Raw genomic sequence first — 26418 nt, 5'->3', positions numbered from 1 at the left:
TAAAAAGGGTAGAGATTAGGACATCAGAGAATCCCTTCTTACCCAAAAAGTACCTTTCAAGTTCCCGTCCATTAAATGGAGATTTTTTTATGCCGGGTTGAAAAACTGGGCCTTGGCTCAATATATTCAAGCAGAGAGAAGCACAACATTATGCCCAGAGCACTCATCCCCTCAGAGGTACCAAGGCTGGAGGAACTGCAGACTCTTCCACATGCTTGTCCTCCTCCATGCTGCTTCTGTTACTGCACTAGCGCTGCTAGGATGCCAGCTATCCATCCACAATGCACCCTTCTCATAGGCGCTTCTGTGATGATGTCACGCTCGATGCTGCGTGCCGGTCACGGGACACATGCCACTCTCCCCGGCCTAACTGCTTGCCGGAAGCTCCTCCTCCTCCCCTGGGGTCCGGAAGTCCGTGCCTCTAGCGCATCACCAATGCCGCCAGGCACTGTACTCTCCAGCACACAAAGTACTCCTTCCGGAGTTTTGCTGTGCCTCGTCCCTTTCAGCGCACCAGAGATGACGCAAATATAATCCCGGGAACGGCAGGTACGACGGGGAGAAATTCAGCCCACTATAGGGGTCAGCGTAGGAGCACCAGAGGGCGGGAACCTGAAAAGGAAAAAAACTGCAGGCTTCCCCAGAGGCAGGAAACCACACTGAATTGGGAGGAGAGTGCCCGCCCTTTTATTCTGCAGGTTTCCTGTCTGTGGGGGCGAATCCTCTCTCTCGTGGTGCCGTCATGGGCGAAAGGGAAAACAATGCTGTCTGCCATACAAACATGTGCGTCAGAGGCTCCATCAGGGGTCTCCATGGCAGATTTTGACAAATTTGATGGATAAAACAGAGCTGAATGTACTTAACTCTGGAAAAATGATGGACACGATGATGAAACCTGACAGACCCCATAATAAGTTAAAGGGGTTGTCTCACTTCAGCAAATGGCATTTATCATGTAGAGAAAGTTAATACAAGGCACTTACTAATGTATTGTGATTGTCCATATTGCCTCCTTTGCTGGCTGGATTCATTTTTCCATCACATTATGCACTGCTTGTATCCAGAGGTTATGACCATCCTGTAATCCAGCAGCAGTGGTCATGCTTGCATACTATATGAACCCTCCGGTGGCCGGGACCGTTTCAGTGCACATAGGCTGGCACTTTTTCCTATAGTGTGCAAGCACGACCACCGCTACTGGATTGTAGGGTGGTCATAACCCCTCGATATGAGCAGTGTATAACGCGATGGAATAAATTAATCAATCCAGCAGAAGCAGTATGGACAATCACAATACATTAGTAACTGCCTTGTATTAACTTTCTCTACATGATAAATGCCATTTTCTGAAGTGGGACAAGGTGGTCCACTGGGGACAGTTGGTGTCTGTCATGTGACTGATCCAGTACTGTGCGGTGGTTTTCACAGCCTTGGGAGTGATTTGGATTTTTGTATGTCCTCTTTAAAAGTGAAAAGCTCTTGCCTACCCGAGTCTTAGACCATGCCAACACTTAACTTATTGCCACTCATGATCTTAAGACTTGCCTCATCATTTTGGGGAGTGACCGGTGTAGGTCTTTCCAAGTCCAGGAAATCCAGTGGCCTCTCACTGAGGGTCAGTACCCGAGGTGGAGTCTTCAGTGCCAAAGGTTCAAAAGGGGTCGTCTGAATAAGATCCAGATCAGCAGGCCTGGAAAAGGATGCTTCCTCATTATGACCTGTAATGTATTGAGAAAATACAGTGATCTCTCAAGATACAATGGCCTCAGGATACATCATTGTCAACATACGGTGGGTCAGAACAGACCATTGTAAGTTGAAATCAGACCCAACATACAATGCCTCAGACTCAGATCCAACCAGTCAAGGCCACTTCTCTGGTAAAATTGCTGGATTAGATGCTAGTTAGCAGCTACTCCAGACTGTTATATGTAATGACTTGGGCTATCTGTCTTAGTTATCTGCTTATCTTTCTTAAATCTTCATTTTCTCTTAACTTAGATGACATTTTGGGACTCTAGAACTGATTACTGAGGTTACAATTGTTTCAACAAACAATGATCATCTTGGAACCCATTAATATTGTAACTTGAGGGGCCACTGTACTATGGGAATATGAAACCGCTTATACAAAAAGCCACCAGAGCATGGGCAGTCTACAAATGTTGAAGAGCATGTGCTCACCTGCCACAACAATTCTCTCAGGAACTTGCATGAGGACACCAGGCGCGGGGAAGTTGACCGGAGGTTTAGAACCTGTTTCTGTGTTGCTCGAAGCGACTTTTAGCATCTCTGGGACCCTCATTCTCTGGCTGATGCCCTCTGTGTACTCAATGTCATACTGCATACGATTGATTTCCGCCATCTCTGCTGCGGGAGGGGAGAATCCTGCAACGCTCATCCTAGAAGACAAATATGAGAAGGAAGCTTTACAGCTGTACTCAAAGCATGGGCTGGGGAGAAATCGGAGGCTTGATGATAGATGAATAAAGCAGAACCCTTATGAATATTAATATGGATAGAATGCAGAATGTGATCACACTAAGGACTTCCTATTGCTAATGTTCACAACATGGAACATGTCAGAGCCCCCATGAGACAGACAGTACAGTGACTGCCAGTAATGAGAAGGACAGGCTGCACATTACTGAGGGAAATGGAGGAAGGCATGCCCTGCCGATGGGTGGGTTCTACAAGTCACCAGTAAGTGTGAACAGAAGAAAAAAAAAAAAAAAAAAAAAGCACACACAATCTTACACTGTGCTACATGTCCTCACAGGACACCTATATCGTATGCTATACACATAAGCTGATGCACTACATATACCAGTGTCTTCATGAGTATAGCATGTGGGATAACTAACACTGAATTCATGCATCCTAATCTAGTCATTTATGGATTTAAATTGCTGCTCATTCGGTGTCCAGAGGTCCTATTAGGTGACCGATGGCTATCCGTATAGGTGCACACACAGAGGCCGGGCAGTCCGTCAGAGTGAAGCAGGAGTCATGTGTCCAGTGAGATGGGATTCCAAATGACCAGACAAGTTTTAGCAATTTTGAGCATGTTTAAAAGAGTATTTCCATCTCAGATATTGATGGCATATATACCGTTAGGATAGAGTGCCCTATCTGCAGAACAGGCGCCCAAACGTGAAAAAGAGTGCACTGAGCAAGCACAGGGACCCACCATTCAAGAGTATGGGTCCTCTGAAAATAACCAGGCGCTGGCTCATCCATTTCCAACAGTCCCATAGCAGTGAATGGAGAGGTGGTTGTGCATGTTCACTCGCCTGGCGATTTTCGTAACTCCCATAGAAGTGAATGGAGAGCACGTCGCACATGTACGGTGCGCTCGCATTCATTTCAGGGGCACCCGTTCTGGATACAGCAACATGCCACCAATGTCTAGATGGTTATACCCCTTTAACAGGCCTCATTTTTAAAAAAAATTGGGGGCTATTTTGCAATGTTTTTTATTACCTTTTCTATAGTTTTTTTGTTTTATTTGGTGCAATGTAGAAAGGGTTCCCTCTTGTGTTTTGGTTGCTTTTATATACACACACTACTTATATAATCCCTATATAAAAAGTTAGGGATAATTGGCTTATGGGTGAAATTTCTGGATGAACCTAAAATGCACTCTAACCTTTACAGGTGAACTTAATGTGACCTTCTCTAAACTATTGAATGCACATGTCCAGCTTTTCAGTACTTTTTGCACAACTTGCTGTTCTCTAATAAGGAGCTTAACGGCAAACAGGCGTTTGATCCATTAACCGCCCAATATATTTTTGGGTTCAATTATAATTTGTATTTAGAGCCCTCCTCAAGATGCTGTTCACATTTTGACATGATGAGACCAAGACGACACCTAACAATTGATCAACAGTACCTTGCCATTGCGAGGCTTCAAGCAGGATGCTCTCAGACGGAAGTGGCCGCTGAGCTTAGAGTGTCACTGATTGTCATCAGCAGGTTGCAACAGCGATACAGAGAGACTGGAAGAGTCACAGAAAGGCATAGAAGTGGACATCCTTTGGCCACATCCTATACTGATGACCTCTTCATTGTGAACAATGTCCTGTGGTACTAAATGATGAATGCCACACAACTCCAGGCACATTTAAGGGAGGTGAGAGGCACCCAAGTGTCACGTCAGACCATTCAAAACCGTTTACATCAGTGTGGTCTGTGTGCTAGACGACCTGCAAGGGTACCTGACCACAGGCATCATGGTCTTGCATGGGCCAGGGATCATCTACCCTGGACGAGGGACCAGTGGGCCTTAGTGCTGTTCACTGATGAAAGCCAATTCACGCCGAGCAGAAATGATGGCCCCCAACAATGTGGGAGACGTCATGGAGAGCACTAACTGTTGTCACCAGACGAGCCTTTGGTGGTGGAGGTGTTACAGTGTGGGCAAGTGTGTTTAGTCAATACAGAACTGCCCTAGAGTTTGTGAATGGTACAGTGACAAGCCCATACTACTTGAAGAACATCATTAATCCAGTCATTGTGCCTCTGCATGAACAATACAGGCCTAATTTCATCTTCCTGGACAACAATGAGCTAACTCACTGAGGTCGCATCATTAGAGAACGGCTGCTGGAGACTGGAGTGGCCTGCACTTTCTCCAGACCTGAATTCCATTAAAAACCTATGGGATCAGCTGAGTCACCGTGTAGCGAATCGTAACTCTGCACCCCAGAACCTTAATGACATGAGGGCTGCCCTTCAAGAGTGGGAGGCCATGCCTCAGCAGACAATAAGTCAACTTGTGAACAGCAGGAGACGTCGTTGTCAAGCTGTAATTGATGCTCAAGGCCACACGACATGTTATGGAGACACTGACATTTTTGTGGGGGTATAGCCACCTCTGGTGTTGGCTTTTGTTTCAATAAATTGTTTGAGATGAGGAAATCACCATTGCTGCTTCTACTAAAATGCCCGACTTTCATGATATAATATCACTGTAGTGTGACCTTTTTACATTTTCCATAAATTTCACCCAAAAGCCAAATATCCCTAACTTTGTGAGTAGTGTATATACAGGTCCTTCTAAAAAAATTAGCATACTGTGATAAAGTTAATTGTTTTCTGTAATGTACTGATAAACATTAGACTTTCATATATTTTAGATTCATTACACACAACTGAAGTAGTTCAAGCCTTTTATTGTTTTAATATTGATATTTTGGCATACAGCTCATGAAAACCCAAATTTCCTATCTAAAAAAATTAGCATATTTCATCCGACCAATAAAAGAAAAGTGTTTTTAATACAAAAAAAGTCAACCTTCAAATAATTATGTTCAGTTATGCACTCAATACTTGGTCGGAAATCCTTTTGCAGAAATGAGTGCTTCAATGCGGCGTGGCATGGAGGCAATCAGCCTGTGGCACTGCTGAGGTGTTATGGAGGCCCAGGATGCTTCGATAGCGGCCTTAAGCTCATCCAGAGTGTTGGGTCTTGCGTCTCTCAACTTTCTCTTCCCAATATCCCACAGATTCTCTATGGGGTTCAGGTCAGGAGAGTTGGCAGGCCAATTGAGCACAGTAATACCATGGTCAGTAAACCATTTACCAGTGGTTTTGGCACTGTGAGCAGGTGCCAGGTCGTGCTGAAAAATGAAATCTTCATCTCCATAAAGCTTTTCAGCAGATGGAAGCATGAAGTGCTCCAAAATCTCCTGATAGCTAGCTGCATTGACCCTGCCCTTGATAAAACACAGTGGACCAACACCAGCAGCTGACATGGCACCCCAGTCCATCACTGACTGTGGGTACTTGACACTGGACTTCAGGCATTTTGGCATTTCCCTCTCCCCAGTCTTCTTCCAGACTCTGGCACCTTGATTTCCGAATGACATGCAACAGTCCAGTGCTGCTTCTCTGTAGCCCAGGTCAGGCACTTCTGCCGCTGTTTCTGGTTCAAAAGTGGCTTGACCTGGGGAATGCAGCACCTGTAGCCCATTTCCTGCACACGCCTGTACACGGTGGCTCTGGATGTTTCTACTCCAGACTCAGTCCACTGCTTCCGCAGGTCCCCCAAGGTCTGGAATCGGTCCTTCTCCACAATCTTCCTCAGGGTCCAGGTCACCTCTTCTCGTTGTGCAGCGTTTTCTGCCACACTTTTTCCTTCCCACAGACTTCCCATTGAGGTGCCTTGATACAGCACTCTGGGAACAGCCTATTCGTTTAGAAATTTCTTTCTGTGTCTTACCCTCTTGCTTGAGGGTGTCAATGATGGCCTTCTGGACAGCAGTCAGGTCGGCAGTCTTACCCATGATTGCGGTTTTGAGTAATGAACCAGACTAGGAGTTTTTAAAAGCCTCAGGAATCTTTTGCAGGTGTTTAGAGTTAATTAGTTGATTCAGATGATTAGGTTAATAGCTCGTTTAGAGAACCTTTTCATGATATGCTAATTTTTTGAGATAGGAATTTGGGGTTTTCTTGAGCTGTATGCCAAAATCATCAATATTAAAACAAAAAAATGGCTTGAACTACTTCAGTTGTGTGTAATGAATCTAAAATATATGAAAGTCTAAGTTTTTAGAAGGACCTGTATTATAATTTGGATGAATGGGACAGCTCCCGCGAAACTTTAGGTTGGGGTGTTTTTTTTTTTTTTTGCTGGATTTAAATTGTTTAGTTTTTTAGACTCGCGTTGGTATACATATATTTTTTAACATCTACAAACCAATCAGAGCACAACTTTGATTTTTGTTCTGAAATGAAAGCAGTGCTGTGATTGGTTGGTATGGCCGACTAAGACAGTTTCTCTTTTTGACACTTCGTAAATCTACCGCAACATGTTCCTCCTCAGGGAGAACAGCTGGGAGTAGATGTCAGCAATGCATGATGGGAACTGTAGTCTGCTACCCACATGGGCTGCTGCTGAAACCAAGTGCACTGCAAGGAGGAGGAGCACATAGGGAGCAAGAGTGAGACAGCAATAAATAATGATAAATGTTTAGGGTGTAGTATAAAGCTACATACACATCTGAATAGATAGGTGAGGGGGGGGCACACCTACATCTCAAATGCACATGGAACAGCAGCCAATACGTTTATAAAATAATTGATTATACTAATAAAAATCTGGTAAGGTTCCTCAATACATTCACATTAAAAATTCACTTGAATAACATGCAAAATTTACTTAAATATATTAAAAAAATATACTATAACCGATCTGTAGTGATTGGTGCTATAGTATGTAACAATGTCACTGATTAGTTGTTATTTTGTAGTAACTAGATCGTAACTGTTTAACCTTGTATAGAGTCTTTTGTACAAAGTCTGATGCGCAGAGTCTGATGTGTAGAATCTAATACGCAAAATCTGATGCGCAATATCTCTGCTGGTGTATATATGAACTTTCTAACTATAGCCAGCGGTTTGCAAATGTGTGTATATATAGTCTTTTGTCGGTTATCTTCACAGCATATATCAAGTTGGTTTGCTGCTAAACCATACTGTGTTTAAACACACTACTCACTGTTTTGAAGCGGTGGAGTGACCAATCACTCGTGCTTGGCGTGGCTTCCCACGTGGTGCAGCATCGATGGTCTAGACTCCGATCCGCTCTTGTGTATAGGTGAGTAGGATACCAGAACAGGAAAAAACTGTCCATTTAGACGCCGGGGTCAATAGATGGTTAAGACCTGGTTTGGTATTCGGCGTAGCTTTGTGTCTTTTACTCCAGACACAGCGGGACTTGTGTTTCTTCCTATCGGCTGTGTAGAAGCGCTTCCAGAGATTCAAAGATGGTGCGCAGGTTATAGGCTGCGGTTTCTTTCTTTACTCGAGACTTGTGTACACCAGACGCGTTTCGCATGCTCTGTATTTATGATAGGCAGGGCCTAATAGCCCCTACCCCAATACATCCATTAGGGATTAGATTTAGGGCTAGGTAGGACCCTGTCCCATGGAAGACTCCATTCAGCAAATACGAGCCTAACTGCGTACCTAAACCGTTTGGACCCATAGAGACGGGTGTAGTTTGGACAGAATTGTATCTCCTGATCTGGTAAGAATATTCCATATATCATAGGGACTGTCCATTCACAGGTACAACAATCTATCACTGTTAATTTTTGAATATAGATCGTGTTTCTCCATTATTTTTTATGTTTTTAAACCATACTGTGTTTAAACACACTACTCACTGTTTTGAAGCGGTGGAGTGACCGATCACTCGTGCTTGGCGTGGCGTCCCACGTGGTGCAGCATCGATGGTCTAGACTGAGGAAGGAGTCACTGTCAACTCCGAAACGCGTCTGGTGTACACAAGTCTCGAGTAAAGAAAGAAACCGCAGCCTATAACCTGCGCACCATCTTTGAATCTCTGGAAGCGCTTCTACACAGCCGATAGGAAGAAACACAAGTCCCGCTTGTCTGGAGTAAAAGACACAAAGCTACGCCGAATACCAAACCAGGTCTTAACCATCTATTGACCCCGGCGTCTAAATGGACAGTTTTTTCCTGTTCTGGTATCCTACTCACCTATACACAAGAGCGGATCGGAGTCTAGACCATCGATGCTGCACCACGTGGGAAGCCACGCCAAGCACGAGTGATCGGTCACTCCACCGCTTCAAAACAGTGAGTAGTGTGTTTAAACACAGTATGGTTTAGCAGCAAACCAACTTGATATATGCTGTGAAGATAACCGACAAAAGACTATATATACACACATTTGCAAACCGCTGGCTATAGTTAGAAAGTTCATATATACACCAGCAGAGATATTGCGCATCAGATTTTGCGTATTAGATTCTACACATCAGACTCTGCGCATCAGACTTTGTACAAAAGACTCTATACAAGGTTAAAACAGTTACGATCTAGTTACTACAAAATAACAACTAATCAGTGACATTGTTACATACTATAGCACCAATCACTACAGATCGGTTATAGTATATTTTTTTAATATATTTTTTAAGTAAATTTTGCATGTTATTCAAGTGAATTTTTAATGTGAATGTATTGAGGAACCTCACCTGATTTTTTTTGTATAATCAATTATTTTATAAACGTATTGGCTGCTGTTCCATGTGCATTTCAGATGTAGGTGTGCCCCCCTCACCTATCTATTCATTTTAAACTCCTAAAAGATTGGGGATATCTTTTTTCAGGGGGAGCACCCATTCCAACCATTTAAATTTCCTACATACACATCTGTGTTTTATTTTTTATGATTAAGATTCGTTCCAGGAACAGGAGAAAAAAAAAAACAAAAAAAAAACAGCGTTGCCAGATCCATCATGTGATGGAATCAAGAGACGCCCAGTGGACGCCTCTGACTGTAAACGGGTGGCGTCCGGATTCTGTCAGAGAGCCTAGCATTTCAATGGACACATTTTTTTCCTGCTTTTTTTGACAGAATCTGCAACGAAGGCTCCGATGCAGGTGTGAAGACAGACTAATGGTTCTTTTACACCGATCGTCAATCAGGGCAATCATCAGGGATATGCTTTTGTAGCAGCGGTCATTCCCAATAACTGGCCCGTGTAAAAGGGCCAGCAATCATCCAATGAACAAGCACTGGGTGATCATGTCTCTCGGCCGGCAGTGAAAGGGATCGCCCAGCCCCATAGAGCAGAGGCGATTTCTGCTTATAAACACGATCAGGAACTTTTGGTCCATTAGTGTCGCTCTGTGTGTAATGACCCTCCTTTCAGGACCGCCATCAGAGCTCAGCCTCTGGCTCTTCATCTTCATTTATATTTACTTCAGTGCAGTGTATATATGAGGCTGTCTGGCCTTTCCCTTAGGCCCCATGCACACGGCCGTGTGCGGGCCGTGGAACCGCGGCCTGGATCCTCCTGAGAGCAGGAGCGCACGGCGTCACTGGTTGCTATGACGCCGTGCGCTCCCTGCTGCCGCCGCAATACAGTAGTACACTGGTATGATCTATACCAGTGTATTACTGTACCGGCAGCAGGGAGCGCACGGCGTCATAGCAACCAGTGACGCCGTGCGCTCCTGCTCTCAGGAGGGATCCAGGCCGCGGTTCCACGGCCCGCACACGGCTGTGAAACACGGCCGTGTGCATGGGGCCTTAGATGTGGTTTGTAGGACGCACCCTCTCCCAGCACATAGACTTACTGCATACATTTATTTACAGCGTTTTGATAGGATTTGAACACCAGACCCTGTGTGCTTTTATTGCGGGGAAAAAAAACTATTTTATACATATGCAAATTAACCTGAGATGATCCGGGGACAGGACTCATCCAACTCATACATTTGCATATGGATCAAAATGTTTCTTTACACAATAAAAGCACACAGAGCTATGGGGACTGGATATTACGGATGTGCTAGTGGCCATCTAGCAACCCATGTCCTCAGCTCTATACACAAAATCCCGGTGACAGGTTCCCTTTAGGTAAAAAATATATTACTGAATTTAAGGGAAAAACTATTGCGCCATTTTTATTTACTCTGTTAAACAATCACCATAAATAATGTGTTCACTATATTGTTTGGGTTATGATTACAGGGATTGTAACATTAAAAGGGTTTTCAAGAATTATAATTTTTTTACTGATGACCTATCCTCCGGATGGGTCATCAGTATGTGATCGGTGGGGGTCCGACACCTGGGACAACTCTGATCAGCTGTTTGAGAAGGCAGCAACGCTCCTGTGAGCACCGCTGCTTTCTCGTAGCTTACCAAGCATGGCGCCATACAATGTATAGAGGCTGTGCTTGGTACTGCACTCTGTTCCATTTACTTCTATGGGGCTGAGCCTAGGCCACGTGACCAATGAACATGTCGTCACTCGGCCTAGGAAAAGATGAGAGAGAAGGCCGCCTCACAGGAGTGCTGCTACCTTTATCAGACAGCTGATCGGCGAGGCTTCCAGGTGTTGGATCCCCACTGATTAGATACTAGTCATCAGTAACAAAATCTCAGAAAACTTTGTAGAAAATTTTAACATTTACCATAAACTGATATTATAGAAGTAATACTATTTGGTAGATTTTTAAAGCACAAAAAATGCATCCTTAATAAACTGCAGGGTTAGGCATCATGCACACAACCGTTCCGTTTTTTGCGGTCTGCGAAAAACGGAAGCCGCCCGTGTGCCTTCTGCAATTTGCAGAACGGGCGGCCCATTGTAGAAATGCCTATTCTTGTCCGCAAAACGGACAAGAATAGGACATGTTCTATTTTTTTGTGGGGCCACGGAACGGAGCAACGGATGCGGACAGCACATGGAGTGCTGTCCGCATCTTTTGCGGCCCCATTGAAGTGAATGGGTCTGCACCCGAGCCACAAAAACTGCGGCTCGGATGCGGACCCGAAAAACGGTTGTGTGCATGAGGCCTTATAGTCTAGTGGTAAACCTACTGCCTACCATACTAAAGGCATGGGGTTCAATTCCCAGCAGAGACCTGTGAAATATTTTTTGAATAAGGATTATGGTAGAAAAATTTCACTTTTATTTTCCAGAATTTTTAATGTATAGTTACATTTTTCCGCAGAGTGTCCTCCGCCGATCTGATATTGATGACCTATCCTGAGGACAGGTCAGATGTTACTAAAAAAAAAATATTTTAAATACCAGAGCAAAAACCATTACAATAAATATGTTTTTGTAACATGCTATTAAATATCACAAAACAATGTTTTTCCTTCATTTAACCCATAATAAAAGTTGATATCACTGGGATATGTCACGAATGTCAGATAAGTACCGGTCCCACCTCTGGGATGCGTGCCTGTCTCTAGAACGGCACACCCAAAGTTAAGGAGGGTGCCCTCCATTCTTTTCTATGGGAGCGCCGAAATTAGCTGAGCACCCGTTCCATAGAAGTGAATGGAGCGGTGGCCTTGCTTGCGTGGTGGCTCTCCATTCATTTCTATGGGACTTATGAAATTAGCCGAGTGTGCGGCTCAGCAATTCCATAGAAATGAATGGAGAGCGGCTGTGCATGCGCAGCGCTCTCTCCCTCACTTTGGGTGCGTCATTCTAAAGATAGACACACATCCTAGAGATGGGACCGGCACCTACTTGACATTGGTGGCATATCCTAGCGATTTTGTATGGCAAAATGGCCTTAAATTATTTTTTTTTTTTAAAGTGAATTTAAATCTGAATTTCAGGAAAAATTCAATTCACAGCACTTCGTGGTAACAAATCTAATTTTTCCTGAAATAGCTACAAAAAAATAAAAAAAATACCTCATCCATTTTCATATGAAGAGGCCTCTTCCCGAGCTAATGGATGAGAGGTTTTACCGGATTAGCCCCTGAAAGGCCTTAAAGGGGTTGTCTCATCACAGACAATGGGGGCATATTGCTAGGATAGGCCCCATTGTCTTATAGGTGCAGGTCCTACCTCTGTGACCCGTACCTATATCGAGAACAAAGCCGCGAAAGTGTTGGAGGGCGCACTGTGCATGCGCAGCCACCCTCCATTCATTTTCTATGGGGCCGCCAGCTATTTCCATCTGGCCCATAGAAGTGAATGGGAGCGGAGGCCGGTCAGGCACAGTCTGTGTGCTCCCATTCTCTGCTATGGGGAGAGCGCTTGGTGGTGGCTGGACCATAGTGCTTCAGCCACCACCTTGCGGGGCTCCATTCCCGATATAGGTGTGGGTCCCAGCGGTGGGACCCCCACCTCTAAGACAATGGGGATGTATCCTAGCGATATGCTCCCATTGTCTGTGATGAGACCTCTTTAATTTTAATCACAGATTCTGCGATCAGCTATGAACTCAGCATCCGAGGGGTTCGGCCAACCCCGTTCCCCGTCATGGCGCCCTCTACAAACAAAGGAATGCGCTTCATGACAAAGCAATTTGTCTCTTTGTGAACTGCGGTGAAGCAGCCGAATCGAATCTTTCATAACTTCGCCCATCTCTAGTTATGACTATGAATGCGAGAAGGCCTAAAGGATTGCTTGTATAGGGCCCTGAGACTCCTGACGGCAGCCCTGCTCTCATATGAAGAGTGGAATACCCCTTTAAGGCAACCAGTCTGTCATATCACTCAGATCCAAACTGATTATTAGATACAATAACGGTCTTATAGAAATGGGACTGGACTAATACATATAACATGGATAGGACATACAGGACGCCTCCAGCTACATACTGCCACAATGGACCCGGGGGCCTCATTTCTCCGCTGCACCAGTGTGACAGCTGCGCCCTGCAACAGAGGACCGTGTACGGAGCAGCCCGGCCTCAGCGTCCTATGCTATAATCATGTACACCGCTTCTTATACTCACTGGATACCGCCCTACAGGAGCGCAGCTTCCAGGAGATGGCCCCAATCAGCCGCCGTACCCCGGAAGCTAGGTAATGGCTAAATACTATACCCGGTAAGGAGGACCTGCTGACGTCACAGCATCACGTGGCGCTCCTAGATGACGTAGTACGGAGAGTCGCGCGCTCTCTCCTCTCCCCTATGGAGTGAACAAAAAATAAAAAAAAAACTGCAGCGCAGTAGAAGTACGCGGAACCCTACTGATATACTGACGTTGTACTGTCACACTGTTGGGGATGTGCTGTGAGGGGTTGTACACTGAGATGTGGGGGGCTGCTGTGTGGATGCAGAGGGTATCTGGATTTATAGCTGGTGTCTGGGTTGTATGTGAGGGATTGTACACTGAGGTGGTGGTGGGGTGGTTATGGATGAGGGAGGGGGTATCTGGTTGTATAGGGGGGGTTGTGTTCTAAGGAGGTGTCTGGGTTGTATATGGGGGGCTGTGTTCTAAGGAGGTGTCTGGGTTGTATATGGGGGGGGGGGGGGGCTGTGTTGCATTGTATGCTCAGAGGGGTGGCTATGTAGTAGGGGGATGTCTGTCGGTTGTATGTGAGGGATTGTACACTGAGATGATAGGGGGTGGTTGTGGGGCGGGTCAGGGTGAGGTGACCGGCGGTGAACTGGTCAGCACCGGTCTCTGAGGTGAGGCAGGGGACACCAATGTTTGGCGTCCCCCTGCCAGCGCTGCTATAGTCTGGAACAACGCTCCAGCCAATGGCAGCGCTATAGCTGCACAGGAAAGGGCAGAACCTCTCTGCATGCAGTCACCAGCTAGAATGGCTGCATGCATGGAGGTTCTATGCTGCTGGGACTTGTGGCGTACACCACTGTAATTTAACCCTTTCCTGCTGAAAAAGAACAACATCTGGAATTACTGCACTGATTTTATTTTTATTTTTTTCATTTGCAGCTGTTCCAGATCCTAAAACCACCCTCTGTCCCTTCCTGCCCCCCGTCCATTTGGTCCGTGCGCTTTTTTTGGTCTTTTTATTAATTCAAATTTTCCAGCTCTACACCACTTTTTCTACGTGCGAGCTGTGACCGCCAAGTGCTGTTCACTGCATACCTGCTTGATCAGCACCTGGGATTATTCTTTGTGTTTTTTTTTCACATGTGGTTTATTTTTTTTGTTCAAAAAGAAGAAATTGTAGTTAGGACTTTTTATAAATATTTATAGAGTTATTTTTATATATATATATATATATATATGTCAATTTTTAGCCAGTGTTCCCTTTTTTACACTGTAGTAAATTTTTCTACTACAGTTTTTGCACGCGCGCACAATCTGTGTACATGCATGTGTGCTGCAGAGCACCGATCAGTAGCGTGCTCATTTACATCTGCACATTTGTGAGTTGTTGGTTTTTTGTAACTTTTTTTTTGTGTGAAAAAAGAACTGCAGTTACTGGTAGTTAGATATACAGTATATACCGTTTTTTTTTTTTTATAAGACGCACCTTGGTTTTTGAGGAGGAAAATAATAAAAATAATATTTTGAACCAAAAGGTGTGCTTTTGGTGGGTTTTGAACTAATAGTGGTCTGTGGATGACACTATTATGGGGGATCTGTGGATGACGCACCTTTATGGGGGCATCTGTGGATGACGCACCTTTATGGGGGCATCTGTGGAGGACGCACCTTTATGGGGGCATCTGTGGAGGACGCACCTTTATGGGGGCATCTGTGGAGGACGCACCTTTATGGGGGCATCTGTGGAGGACGCACCTTTATGGGGGCATCTGTGGATGGCCCCCTGTTATGGGGGCATCTGTGGATGGCCCCCAATACAGGGGGTGGAGGCTGGCAACTCAGTCACGCGCCTGCTCCTCCCACCTTATTAATGGAGCAGGCGCGTGACAGAGTGGGTCACGTTACACTCCCGGCCGACCTGCCTGCTACGGTAGTTTGATAGTGAGTACTACAGAGGATTGCAATACTTTAACAAAGCTCCCATGACTACACTTTACATATAAAGACTGCTGTGAGCGGGGCCTGGTGTAATAGAGTACAGTGACTGCACCGGGCCCCACCGCAATTCCAACACCAGTTGCCGGCCTCCAGCCCCTCCTCCCTCCCCACTGATACATTGCAGGCCGCGCTGTGCAGCATAGCGGCTGGCGATGTATCTGCGTCACCAGAGTAAAAATGGCAGCATTCGCTTTATAAGACGCAATCCCCCAATTTTTTGGGGAAAAAAGTGCGTCTTATAAAGCGAAAAATACGGTATATAAATTTCAGTTAGTCAGTTTCGATTTTTGCAGGAACGCAGGATCTGTGTGTGTGCTGCAGAGCAACGACCAGTGTCCTCATTTGCATGTGCACATTTGTGATTTTTTTTTTTTATAAAAAAAAAATTGTGTGAAAAAAGAACTGTAGTTAGTTATATATACCGGTGTGTATGTGTGTGATGCCCCCATAAAGGTTTATATATATATAGATAGAAAAAAAGTGGCAGCACCGTCTATAGTGAAAACAAGGGGGTGCAACTGGGCCCAGTAGGGATCAAGCAAATCCAATGTATATAAATCAAAAAAGCGGGCAGCACTCCATGAGATAAAAAAGTAGAAAAATCTTTATTTACTCAGGACATGCGACATTTCGGCTCTATGCTGGAGCCTTCCTCAAGCAGTGTATACAGACAAAGTGCTACGTATATATAGCAAACCAAATCAATGTGCCAAATCACAACAATTACAGACAATCATATAATAACATGATAAAACATAAACAAAATACACTATGACAATTACTTAATGTGTCCTACTATAATGACATCATGTATGACAGTGATTAAAGTGCATAAAAAAATTCATCTCATATGAAAAAGAATTCATGTGAATACATAATTGATATAAATAACATTATTAGTGCCATGTGCAAACATTAATACAAAGTGCTAAGTGCTTACTAGATAATATAGCTGACGAAGCGTGAAGGAGGAGCGTGTATTTCGGCACATGTCAGGATGACGTACATTACAGACCAAAAGTTTGGACACACCTTCTCATTCAAAGAGTTTTCTTTATTTTCATGACTATGAAAATTGTAGATTCACACTGAAGGCATCAAAACTATGAATTAACACATGTGGAATTATATACATAACAAAAAAGTGTGAAACAACTGAAAATATGTCATATTCTAGGTTCTTCAAAGTAGCCACCTTTTGCTTTGATTACTGCTTTGCACACTCTTGGCATTCTCTTGATGAGCTTCAAGAGGTAGTCACCTGAAATGGTTTTCACTTCACAGGTGTGCCCTGTCAGGTTTAATAAGTGGGATTTCTTGCCTTATAAATGGTGTTGGGACCATCAGTTGCATTGTGGAGAAGTCAGGTGGATACACTGCTGATAGTCCTACTGAATAGACTGTTAGAATTTGTATTATGTCAAGAAAAAAGCAGCTAAGTAAAGAAAAACGAGTGGCCTATCATTACTTTAAGAAATAAAGGTCAGTCAGTCAGAAAAATTGGGAAAACTTTGAAAGTGTCCCCAAGTGCAGTCACAAAAACCATCAAGCGCTACAAAGAAACTGGCTCACATGCGGACCGCCCCAAGAAAGGAAGACCAAGAGTCACCTCTGCTGCGGAGGATAAGTTCATCCGAGTCACCAGCCTCAGAAATCGCAGGTTAACAGCAGCTCAGATTAGAGACCAGGTCAATGCCTCACAGAGTTCTAGCAGCAGACACATCTCTAGAACAACTGTTAAGAGGAGACTGTGTGAATCAGGCCTTCATGGTAGAATATCTGCTAGGAAACCACTGCTAAGGACAGGCAACAAGCAGAAGAGACTTGTTTGGGCTAAAGAACACAAGGAATGGACATTAGACCAGTGGAAATCTGTGCTTTGGTCTGATGAGTCCAAATTTGAGATATTTGGTTCCAACCACCGTGTCTTTGTGCGACGCAGAAAAGGTGAACGGATGGACTCTACATGCCTGGTTCCCACCGTGAAGCATGGAGGAGGAGGTGTGATGGTGTGGGGGTGCTTTGCTGGTGACACTTGGGGATTTATTTAAAATTGAAGGCATACTGAACCAGCATGGCTACCACAGCATCTTGCAGCGGCATGCTATTCCATACGGTTTGCGTTTAGTTGGACCATCATTTATTTTTCAACAGGATAATGACCCCAAACACACCTCCAGGCTGTGTAAGGGCTATTTCACCATGAAGGAGAGTGATGGGGTGCTGCACCAGATGACCTGGCCTCCACAGTCACCGGACCTGAACCCAATCGAGAGGGTTTGGGGTGAGCTGGACCGCAGAGTGAAGGCAAAAGGGCTAACAAGTGCTAAGCATCTCTGGGAACTAGGGATGAGCGAACTCGAACTGTATAGTTCGGGTTCGTACCGAATTTTGGGGTGTCCGTGACACGGACCCGAACCCGGACATTTTCGTAAAAGTCCGGGTTCGGGTTCGGTGTTCGTCGCTTTCTTCGCGCTTTTGTGACGCTTTCTTGGCGCTTTTTGAAAGGCTGCAAAGCAGCCAATCAACAAGCGTCATACTACTTGCCCCAAGAGGCCATCACAGCCATGCCTACTATTGGCATGGCTGTGATTGGCCAGAGCACCATGTGACCCAGCCTCTATTTAAGCTGGAGTCACATAGCGCCGCCCGTCACTCTGCTCTGATTAGCGTAGGGAGAGGTTGCGGCTGCGACAGTAGGGCGAGATTAGGCAGATTAACTCCTCCAAAGGACTTGATTAACTGATCGATCTGCAGCTGTGGATCATTGAGCTGCTGATCCTCAATTGCTCACTGTTTTTAGGCTGCCCAGACCGTTTGTCAGTCACATTTTTCTGGGGTGATCGGCGGCCATTTTGTGTCTTGTGGTGCGCCAGCACAAGCTGCGACCAAGTGCATTTAACCCTCAATGGTGTGGTTGTTTTTTGGCTAAAGCCTACATCAGGGTGAAGCTGTCACACCAAGTGCATTTAACCAGCAATAGTCTGTTCATTTTTTGGCCATATACAAAATCAGGGGCAAGCTGCGCCTGTCACCAAGTGCATTTAACCCTCAATGGTGTGGTTGTTTTTTGGCTAAAGCCTACATCAGGGTGAAGCTGTCACACCAAGTGCATTTAACCAGCAATAGTCTGTTCATTTTTTGGCCATATACTAAATCAGGGGCAAGCTGCGCCTGTCACCAAGTGCATTTAACCCTCAATGGTGTGGTTGTTTTTTGGCTAAAGCCTACATCAGGGTGAAGCTGTCACACCAAGTGCATTTAACCAGCAATAGTCTGTTTATTTTTTGGCCATATCCCAGTCTAATTCTGTCACTAAATCCATACCGGTCACCCAGCGCCTAAATACTAGGCCTCAAATTTATATCCCGCTAAATCTGTCCTTAGTGCTGTAGCTGGGCGAGTTATTTAGTGTCCGTTCAAGCACATTTCTTGTTCTGGGTTGAAATACAATTCCCAATTTAGCAATTTCATAATTTAGTGGTTTCTGCTATATCAGAGCTATTTGAAATCTATCCCTAAAAGGGTATATAATATTCAAGGTGCACATTGGGTCATTCAGAATAACTTCACACACACCCGCTACTGTGTATTTCCAAGTCTAATTCTGGCACTAAACCCATACCTGTCACCCAGCGCCTAAATACTAGGCCTCAAATTTATATCCAGCTAAATCTGTCCCTAGTGCTGTAGCTGGGCGAGTTATTTAGTGTCCGTTCAAGCACATTTCTTGTTCTGGGTTGAAATACAATTCCCAATTTAGCAATTTCATAATTTAGTGGTTTCTGCTATATCAGAGCTATTTGAAATCTATCCCTAAAAGGGTATATAATATTCAAGGTGCACATTGGGTCATTCAGAATAACTTCACACACACCCGCTACTGTGTATTTCCAAGTCTAATTCTGGCACTAAACCCATACCTGTCACCCAGCGCCTAAATACTAGGCCTCAAATTTATATCCCGCTAAATCTGTCCTTAGTGCTGTAGCTGGGCGAGTTATTTAGTGTCCGTTCAAGCACATTTCTTGTTCTGGGTTGAAATACAATTCCCAATTTAGCAATTTCATAATTTAGTGGTTTCTGCTATATCAGAGCTATTTGAAATCTATCCCTAAAAGGGTATATAATATTCAAGGTGCACATTGGGTCATTCAGAATAACTTCACACACACCCGCTACTGTGTATTTCCAAGTCTAATTCTGGCACTAAACCCATACCTGTCACCCAGCGCCTAAATACTAGGCCTCAAATTTATATCCCGCTAAATCTGTCCTTAGTGCTGTAGCTGGGCGAGTTATTTAGTGTCCGTTCAAGCACATTTCTTGTTCTGGGTTGAAATACAATTCCCAATTTAGCAATTTCATAATTTAGTGGTTTCTGCTATATCAGAGCTATTTGAAATCTATCCCTAAAAGGGTATATAATATTCAAGGTGCACATTGGGTCATTCAGAATAACTTCACACACACCCGCTACTGTGTATTTCCAAGTCTAATTCTGGCACTAAACCCATACCTGTCACCCAGCGCCTAAATACTAGGCCTCAAATTTATATCCCGCTAAATCTGTCCCTAGTGCTGTAGCTGGGCGAGTTATTTAGTGTCCGTTCAAGCACATTTCTTGTTCTGGGTTGAAATACAATTCCCAATTTAGCAATTTCATAATTTAGTGGTTTCTGCTATATCAGAGCTATTTGAAATCTATCCCTAAAAGGGTATATAATATTCAAGGTGCACATTGGGTCATTCAGAATAACTTCACACACACCCGCTACTGTGTATTTCCAAGTCTAATTCTGGCACTAAACCCATACCTGTCACCCAGCGCCTAAATACTAGGCCTCAAATTTATATCCCGCTAAATCTGTCCTTAGTGCTGTAGCTGGGCGAGTTATTTAGTGTCCGTTCAAGCACATTTCTTGTTCTGGGTTGAAATACAATTCCCAATTTAGCAATTTCATAATTTAGTGGTTTCTGCTATATCAGAGCTATTTGAAATCTATCCCTAAAAGGGTATATAATATTCAAGGTGCACATTGGGTCATTCAGAATAACTTCACACACACCCGCTACTGTGTATTTCCAAGTCTAATTCTGGCACTAAACCCATACCTGTCACCCAGCGCCTAAATACTAGGCCTCAAATTTATATCCCGCTAAATCTGTCCTTAGTGCTGTAGCTGGGCGAGTTATTTAGTGTCCGTTCAAGCACATTTCTTGTTCTGGGTTGAAATACAATTCCCAATTTAGCAATTTCATAATTTAGTGGTTTCTGCTATATCAGAGCTATTTGAAATCTATCCCTAAAAGGGTATATAATATTCAAGGTGCACATTGGGTCATTCAGAATAACTTCACACACACCCGCTACTGTGTATTTCCAAGTCTAATTCTGGCACTAAACCCATACCTGTCACCCAGCGCCTAAATACTAGGCCTCAAATTTATATCCCGCTAAATCTGTCCCTAGTGCTGTAGCTGGGCGAGTTATTTAGTGTCCGTTCAAGCACATTTCTTGTTCTGGGTTGAAATACAATTCCCAATTTAGCAATTTCATAATTTAGTGGTTTCTGCTATATCAGAGCTATTTGAAATCTATCCCTAAAAGGGTATATAATATTCAAGGTGCACATTGGGTCATTCAGAATAACTTCACACACACCCGCTACTGTGTATTTCCAAGTCTAATTCTGGCACTAAACCCATACCTGTCACCCAGCGCCTAAATACTAGGCCTCAAATTTATATCCCGCTAAATCTGTCCTTAGTGCTGTAGCTGGGCGAGTTATTTAGTGTCCGTTCAAGCACATTTCTTGTTCTGGGTTGAAATACAATTCCCAATTTAGCAATTTCATAATTTAGTGGTTTCTGCTATATCAGAGCTATTTGAAATCTATCCCTAAAAGGGTATATAATATTCAAGGTGCACATTGGGTCATTCAGAATAACTTCACACACACCCGCTACTGTGTATTTCCAAGTCTAATTCTGGCACTAAACCCATACCTGTCACCCAGCGCCTAAATACTAGGCCTCAAATTTATATCCCGCTAAATCTGTCCCTAGTGCTGTAGCTGGGCGAGTTATTTAGTGTCCGTTCAAGCACATTTCTTGTTCTGGGTTGAAATACAATTCCCAATTTAGCAATTTCATAATTTAGTGGTTTCTGCTATATCAGAGCTATTTGAAATCTATCCCTAAAAGGGTATATAATATTCAAGGTGCACATAGGGTCATTCAGAATAACTTCACACACCCGCTACTGTGCATTTCCAAATCTAATTCTGTCACTAAACCCATACCTGTCACCCAGCGCCTAAATACTAGGCCTCAAATTTATATCCCGCTAAATCTCTCGTTACCGCTGTCCTGTTGTGGCTGGGAAAGTTATTTAGTGTCCGTCAAAGCACATTTTTTGTTCTGGGTTGAAATACAATTCCCAATTTAGCAATTTCATAATTTAGTCGTTTCTGCTATATCAGAGCTATTTGAAATCTATCCCTAAAAGGGTAGATCATATTGAAGGTGCACATAGGGTCATTCAGAATAACTTCACACACACGCTTCTGTGCATTTCCAAGTCTAATTCTGTCACTAAATCCATACCGGTCACCCAGCGCCTAAATACTAGGCCTCAAATTTATATCCCGCTGAATTTGAATACAATACATTGGGCCAAATAATATATTTGTTGTTGTGGTGAACCATAACAATGAGAAAAACATCTAGTAAGGGACGCGGACGTGGACATGGTCGTGGTGGTGTTAGTGGACCCTCTGGTGCTGGGAGAGGACGTGGCCGTTCTGCCACATCCACACGTCCTAGTGTACCAACTACCTCAGGTCCCAGTAGCCGCCAGAATTTACAGCGATATATGGTGGGGCCCAATGCCGTTCTAAGGATGGTAAGGCCTGAGCAGGTACAGGCATTAGTCAATTGGGTGGCCGACAGTGGATCCAGCACGTTCACATTATCTCCCACCCAGTCTTCTGCAGAAAGCGCACAGATGGCGCCTGAAAACCAACCCCATCAGTCTGTCACATCACCCCCATGCATACCAGGGAAACTGTCTCAGCCTCAAGTTATGCAGCAGTCTCTTATGCTGTTTGAAGACTCCGCTGGCAGGGTTTCCCAAGGGCATCCACCTAGCCCTTCCCCAGCGGTGAAAGACATAGAATGCACTGACGCACAACCACTTATGTTTCCTGATGATGAGGACATGGGAATACCACCTCAGCATGTCTCTGATGATGACGAAACACAGGTGCCAACTGCTGCGTCTTTCTGCAGTGTGCAGACTGAACAGGAGGTCAGGGATCAAGACTGGGTGGAAGACGATGCAGGGGACGATGAGGTCCTAGACCCCACATGGAATGAAGGTCGTGCCACTGACTTTCACAGTTCGGAGGAAGAGGCAGTGGTGAGACCGAGCCAACAGCGTAGCAAAAGAGGGAGCAGTGGGCAAAAGCAGAACACCCGCCGCCAAGAGACTCCGCCTGCTACTGACCGCCGCCATCTGGGACCGAGCACCCCAAAGGCAGCTTCAAGGAGTTCCCTGGCATGGCACTTCTTCAAACAATGTGCTGACGACAAGACCCGAGTGGTTTGCACGCTGTGCCATCAGAGCCTGAAGCGAGGCATTAACGTTCTGAACCTGAGCACAACCTGCATGACCAGGCACCTGCATGCAAAGCATGAACTGCAGTGGAGTAAACACCTTAAAACCAAGGAAGTCACTCAGGCTCCCCCTGCTACCTCTTCTGCTGCTGCCGCCTCGGCCTATTCTGCTGCTGCCGCCTCGGCCTCTTCCTCCGCCTCTGGAGGAACGTTGGCACCTGCCGCCCAGCAAACAGGGGATGTACCACCAACACCACCACCACCACCTCCGTCACCAAGCGTCTCAACCATGTCACACGCCAGCGTTCAGCTCTCCATCTCACAAACATTTGATAGAAAGCGTAAATTCCCACCTAGCCACCCTCGATCCCTGGCCCTGAATGCCAGCATTTCTAAACTACTGGCCTATGAAATGCTGTCATTTAGGCTGGTGGACACAGACAGCTTCAAACAGCTCATGTCGCTTGCTGTCCCACAGTATGTTGTTCCCAGCCGGCACTACTTCTCCAAGAGAGCCGTGCCTTCCCTGCACAACCAAGTATCCGATAAAATCAAGTGTGCACTGCGCAACGCCATCTGTGGCAAGGTCCACCTAACCACAGATACGTGGACCAGTAAGCACGGCCAGGGACGCTATATCTCCCTAACTGCACACTGGGTAAATGTAGTGGCAGCTGGGCCCCAGGCGGAGAGCTGTTTGGCGCACGTCCTTCCGCCGCCAAGGATCGCAGGGCAACATTCTTTGCCTCCTGTTGCCACCTCCTCCTTCTCGGCTTCCTCCTCCTCTTCTTCCACCTGCTCATCCAGTCAGCCACACACCTTCACCACCAACTTCAGCACAGCCCGGGGTAAACGTCAGCAGGCCATTCTGAAACTCATATGTTTGGGGGACAGGCCCCACACCGCACAGGAGTTGTGGCGGGGTATAGAACAACAGACCGACGAGTGGTTGCTGCCGGTGAGCCTCAAGCCCGGCCTGGTGGTGTGTGATAATGGGCGAAATCTCGTTGCAGCTCTGGGACTAGCCAATTTGACGCACATCCCTTGCTTGGCGCATGTGCTGAATTTGGTGGTGCAGAAGTTCATTCACAACTACCCCGACATGTCAGAGCTGCTGCATAAAGTGCGGGCCGTCTGTTCGCGCTTCCGGCGTTCACATCCTGCTGCTGCTCGCCTGTCTGCGCTACAGCGTAACTTCGGCCTTCCCGCTCACCGCCTCATATGCGACGTGCCCACCAGGTGGAACTCCACCTTGCACATGCTGGACAGACTGTGCGAGCAGCAGCAGGCCATAGTGGAGTTTCAGCTGCAGCACGCACGGGTCAGTCGCACTACAGAACAGCACCACTTCACCACCAATGACTGGGCCTCCATGCGAGACCTGTGTGCCCTGTTGCGCTGTTTCGAGTACTCCACCAACATGGCCAGTGGCGATGACACCGTTATCAGCGTTACAATACCACTTCTATGTCTCCTTGAGAAAACACTTAGGGCGATGATGGAAGAGGAGGTGGCCCAGGAGGAGGAGGAGGAGGAGGAGGAAGAGGGGTCATTTTTAGCACTTTCAGGCCAGTCTCTTCGAAGTGACTCAGAGGGAGGTTTTTGGCAACAGCAGAGGCCAGGTACAAATGTGGCCAGCCAGGGCCCACTACTGGAGGACGAGGAGGACGAGGATGAGGAGGAGGTGGAGGAGGATGAGGATGAAGCATGGTCACAGCGGGGTGGCACCCAACGCAGCTCGGGTCCATCACTGGTGCGTGGCTGGGGGGAAAGGCAGGACGATGACGATACGCCTCCCACAGAGGACAGCTTGTCCTTACCCCTGGGCAGCCTGGCACACATGAGCGACTACATGCTGCAGTGCCTGCGCAACGACAGCAGAGTTGCCCACATTTTAACCTGTGCGGACTACTGGGTTGCCACCCTGCTGGATCCACGCTACAAAGACAATGTGCCCACCTTACTTCCTGCACTGGAGCGTGATAGGAAGATGCGCGAGTACAAGCGCACGTTGGTAGACGCGCTACTGAGAGCATTCCCAAATGTCACAGGGGAACAAGTGGAAGCCCAAGGCCAAGGCAGAGGAGGAGCAAGAGGTCGCCAAGGCAGCTGTGTCACGGCCAGCTCCTCTGAGGGCAGGGTTAGCATGGCAGAGATGTGGAAAACTTTTGTCAACACGCCACAGCTAACTGCACCACCACCTGATACGCAACGTGTTAGCAGGAGGCAACATTTCACTAACATGGTGGAACAGTACGTGTGCACACCCCTCCACGTACTGACTGATGGTTCGGCCCCATTCAACTTCTGGGTCTCTAAATTGTCCACGTGGCCAGAGCTAGCCTTTTATGCCTTGGAGGTGCTGGCCTGCCCGGCAGCCAGCGTTTTGTCTGAACGTGTATTCAGCACGGCAGGGGGCGTCATTACAGACAAACGCAGCCGCCTGTCTACAGCCAATGTGGACAAGCTGACGTTCATAAAAATGAACCAGGCATGGATCCCACAGGACCTGTCCGTCCCTTGTCCAGATTAGACATTAACTACCTCCCCATAACCATATATTATTGGACTCCAGGGCACTTCCTCATTCAATCCTATTTTTATTTTCATTTTACCATTATATTGCGAGGCTACCCAAAGTTGAATGAACCTCTCCTCTGCCTGTGTGCTAGGCCTAAATATATGCCAATGGACTGTTGCAGTGGTGGCTGACGTGAAGCCTCATTCTCTGCTATGACATGCAGACTGATTCTCTGCTGACATGAAGACAGATTCTCTGTTACGGGACCTCCCTCCTCTGCCTGGGTGCTGGGCCTAAATATATGCCAATGGACTGTTGCAGTGGTGGCTGACAGTGAAGCCTGATTCTCTGCTATGACATGCAGACTAATTCTCTGCTGACATGAAGCCAGATTGTCTGTTACGGGACCTCTCTCCTCTGCCTGGGTGCTGGGCCTAAATATATGACAATGGACTGTTGCAGTGGTGGCTGACGTGAAGCCTGATTCTCTGCTATGACATGCAGACTGATTCTCTGCTGACATGAAGCCAGATTGTCTGTTACGGGACCTCTCTGCTCTGCCTGTGTGCTAGGCCTAAATATATGCCAATGGACTGTTGCAGTGGTGGCTGACGTGAAGCCTGATTCTCTGCTATGACATGCAGACTGATTCTCTGCTGACATGAAGCCAGATTGTCTGTTACGGGACCTCTCTGCTCTGCCTGTGTGCTAGGCCTAAATATATGCCAATGGACTGTTGCAGTGGTGGGTGACGTGAAGCCTCATTCTCTGCTATGACATGCAGACTGATTCTCTGCTGACATGAAGACAGATTCTCTGTTACGGGACCTCCCTCCTCTGCCTGGGTGCTGGGCCTAAATATATGCCAATGGACTGTTGCAGTGGTGGCTGACATGAAGCCTGATTCTCTGCTATGACATGCAGACTAATTCTCTGCTGACATGAAGCCAGATTGTCTGTTACGGGACCTCTCTCCTCTGCCTGGGTGCTGGGCCTAAATTTATGACAATGGA

At 45.7% G+C, this 26418-nt stretch overlaps 1 protein-coding gene across 8 annotated transcripts in view; it reads right to left on the bottom strand.

Annotated features, from left to right (window-relative positions):
* MFF (mitochondrial fission factor) overlaps positions 1 to 13366 on the bottom strand; it is a 39316-nt gene extending 25950 nt beyond the window's left edge. For 4 of the 8 annotated variants that reach the window (XM_044290599.1, XM_044290604.1, XM_044290605.1 and 1 more), the window contains exons 1-4: positions 13258 to 13355; positions 11494 to 11561; positions 2185 to 2402; positions 1546 to 1718 (exon numbers count right to left, since the gene is read on the bottom strand). In XM_044290599.1, the coding sequence (XP_044146534.1) occupies positions 1546 to 1718; positions 2185 to 2402; positions 11494 to 11495 (393 nt within the window). In that variant the 5' untranslated portion in view covers positions 11496 to 11561; positions 13258 to 13355. Of the gene's footprint in view, positions 1 to 1545; positions 1719 to 2184; positions 2403 to 11493; positions 11562 to 13120; positions 13232 to 13257 lie in introns of those variants that run through there. The other 4 variants (XM_044290601.1, XM_044290600.1, XM_044290602.1 and 1 more) reach the window with 4 other exon arrangements.
* Between the last annotated feature and the right edge of the window lie 13052 nt (positions 13367 to 26418).

Source organism: Bufo gargarizans, chromosome 4 (assembly GCF_014858855.1).
Source record: "Bufo gargarizans isolate SCDJY-AF-19 chromosome 4, ASM1485885v1, whole genome shotgun sequence".
Taxonomy (NCBI): Eukaryota; Metazoa; Chordata; class Amphibia; order Anura; family Bufonidae; genus Bufo; species Bufo gargarizans.
This window is presented reverse-complemented; position numbering and strand designations above follow the sequence as displayed.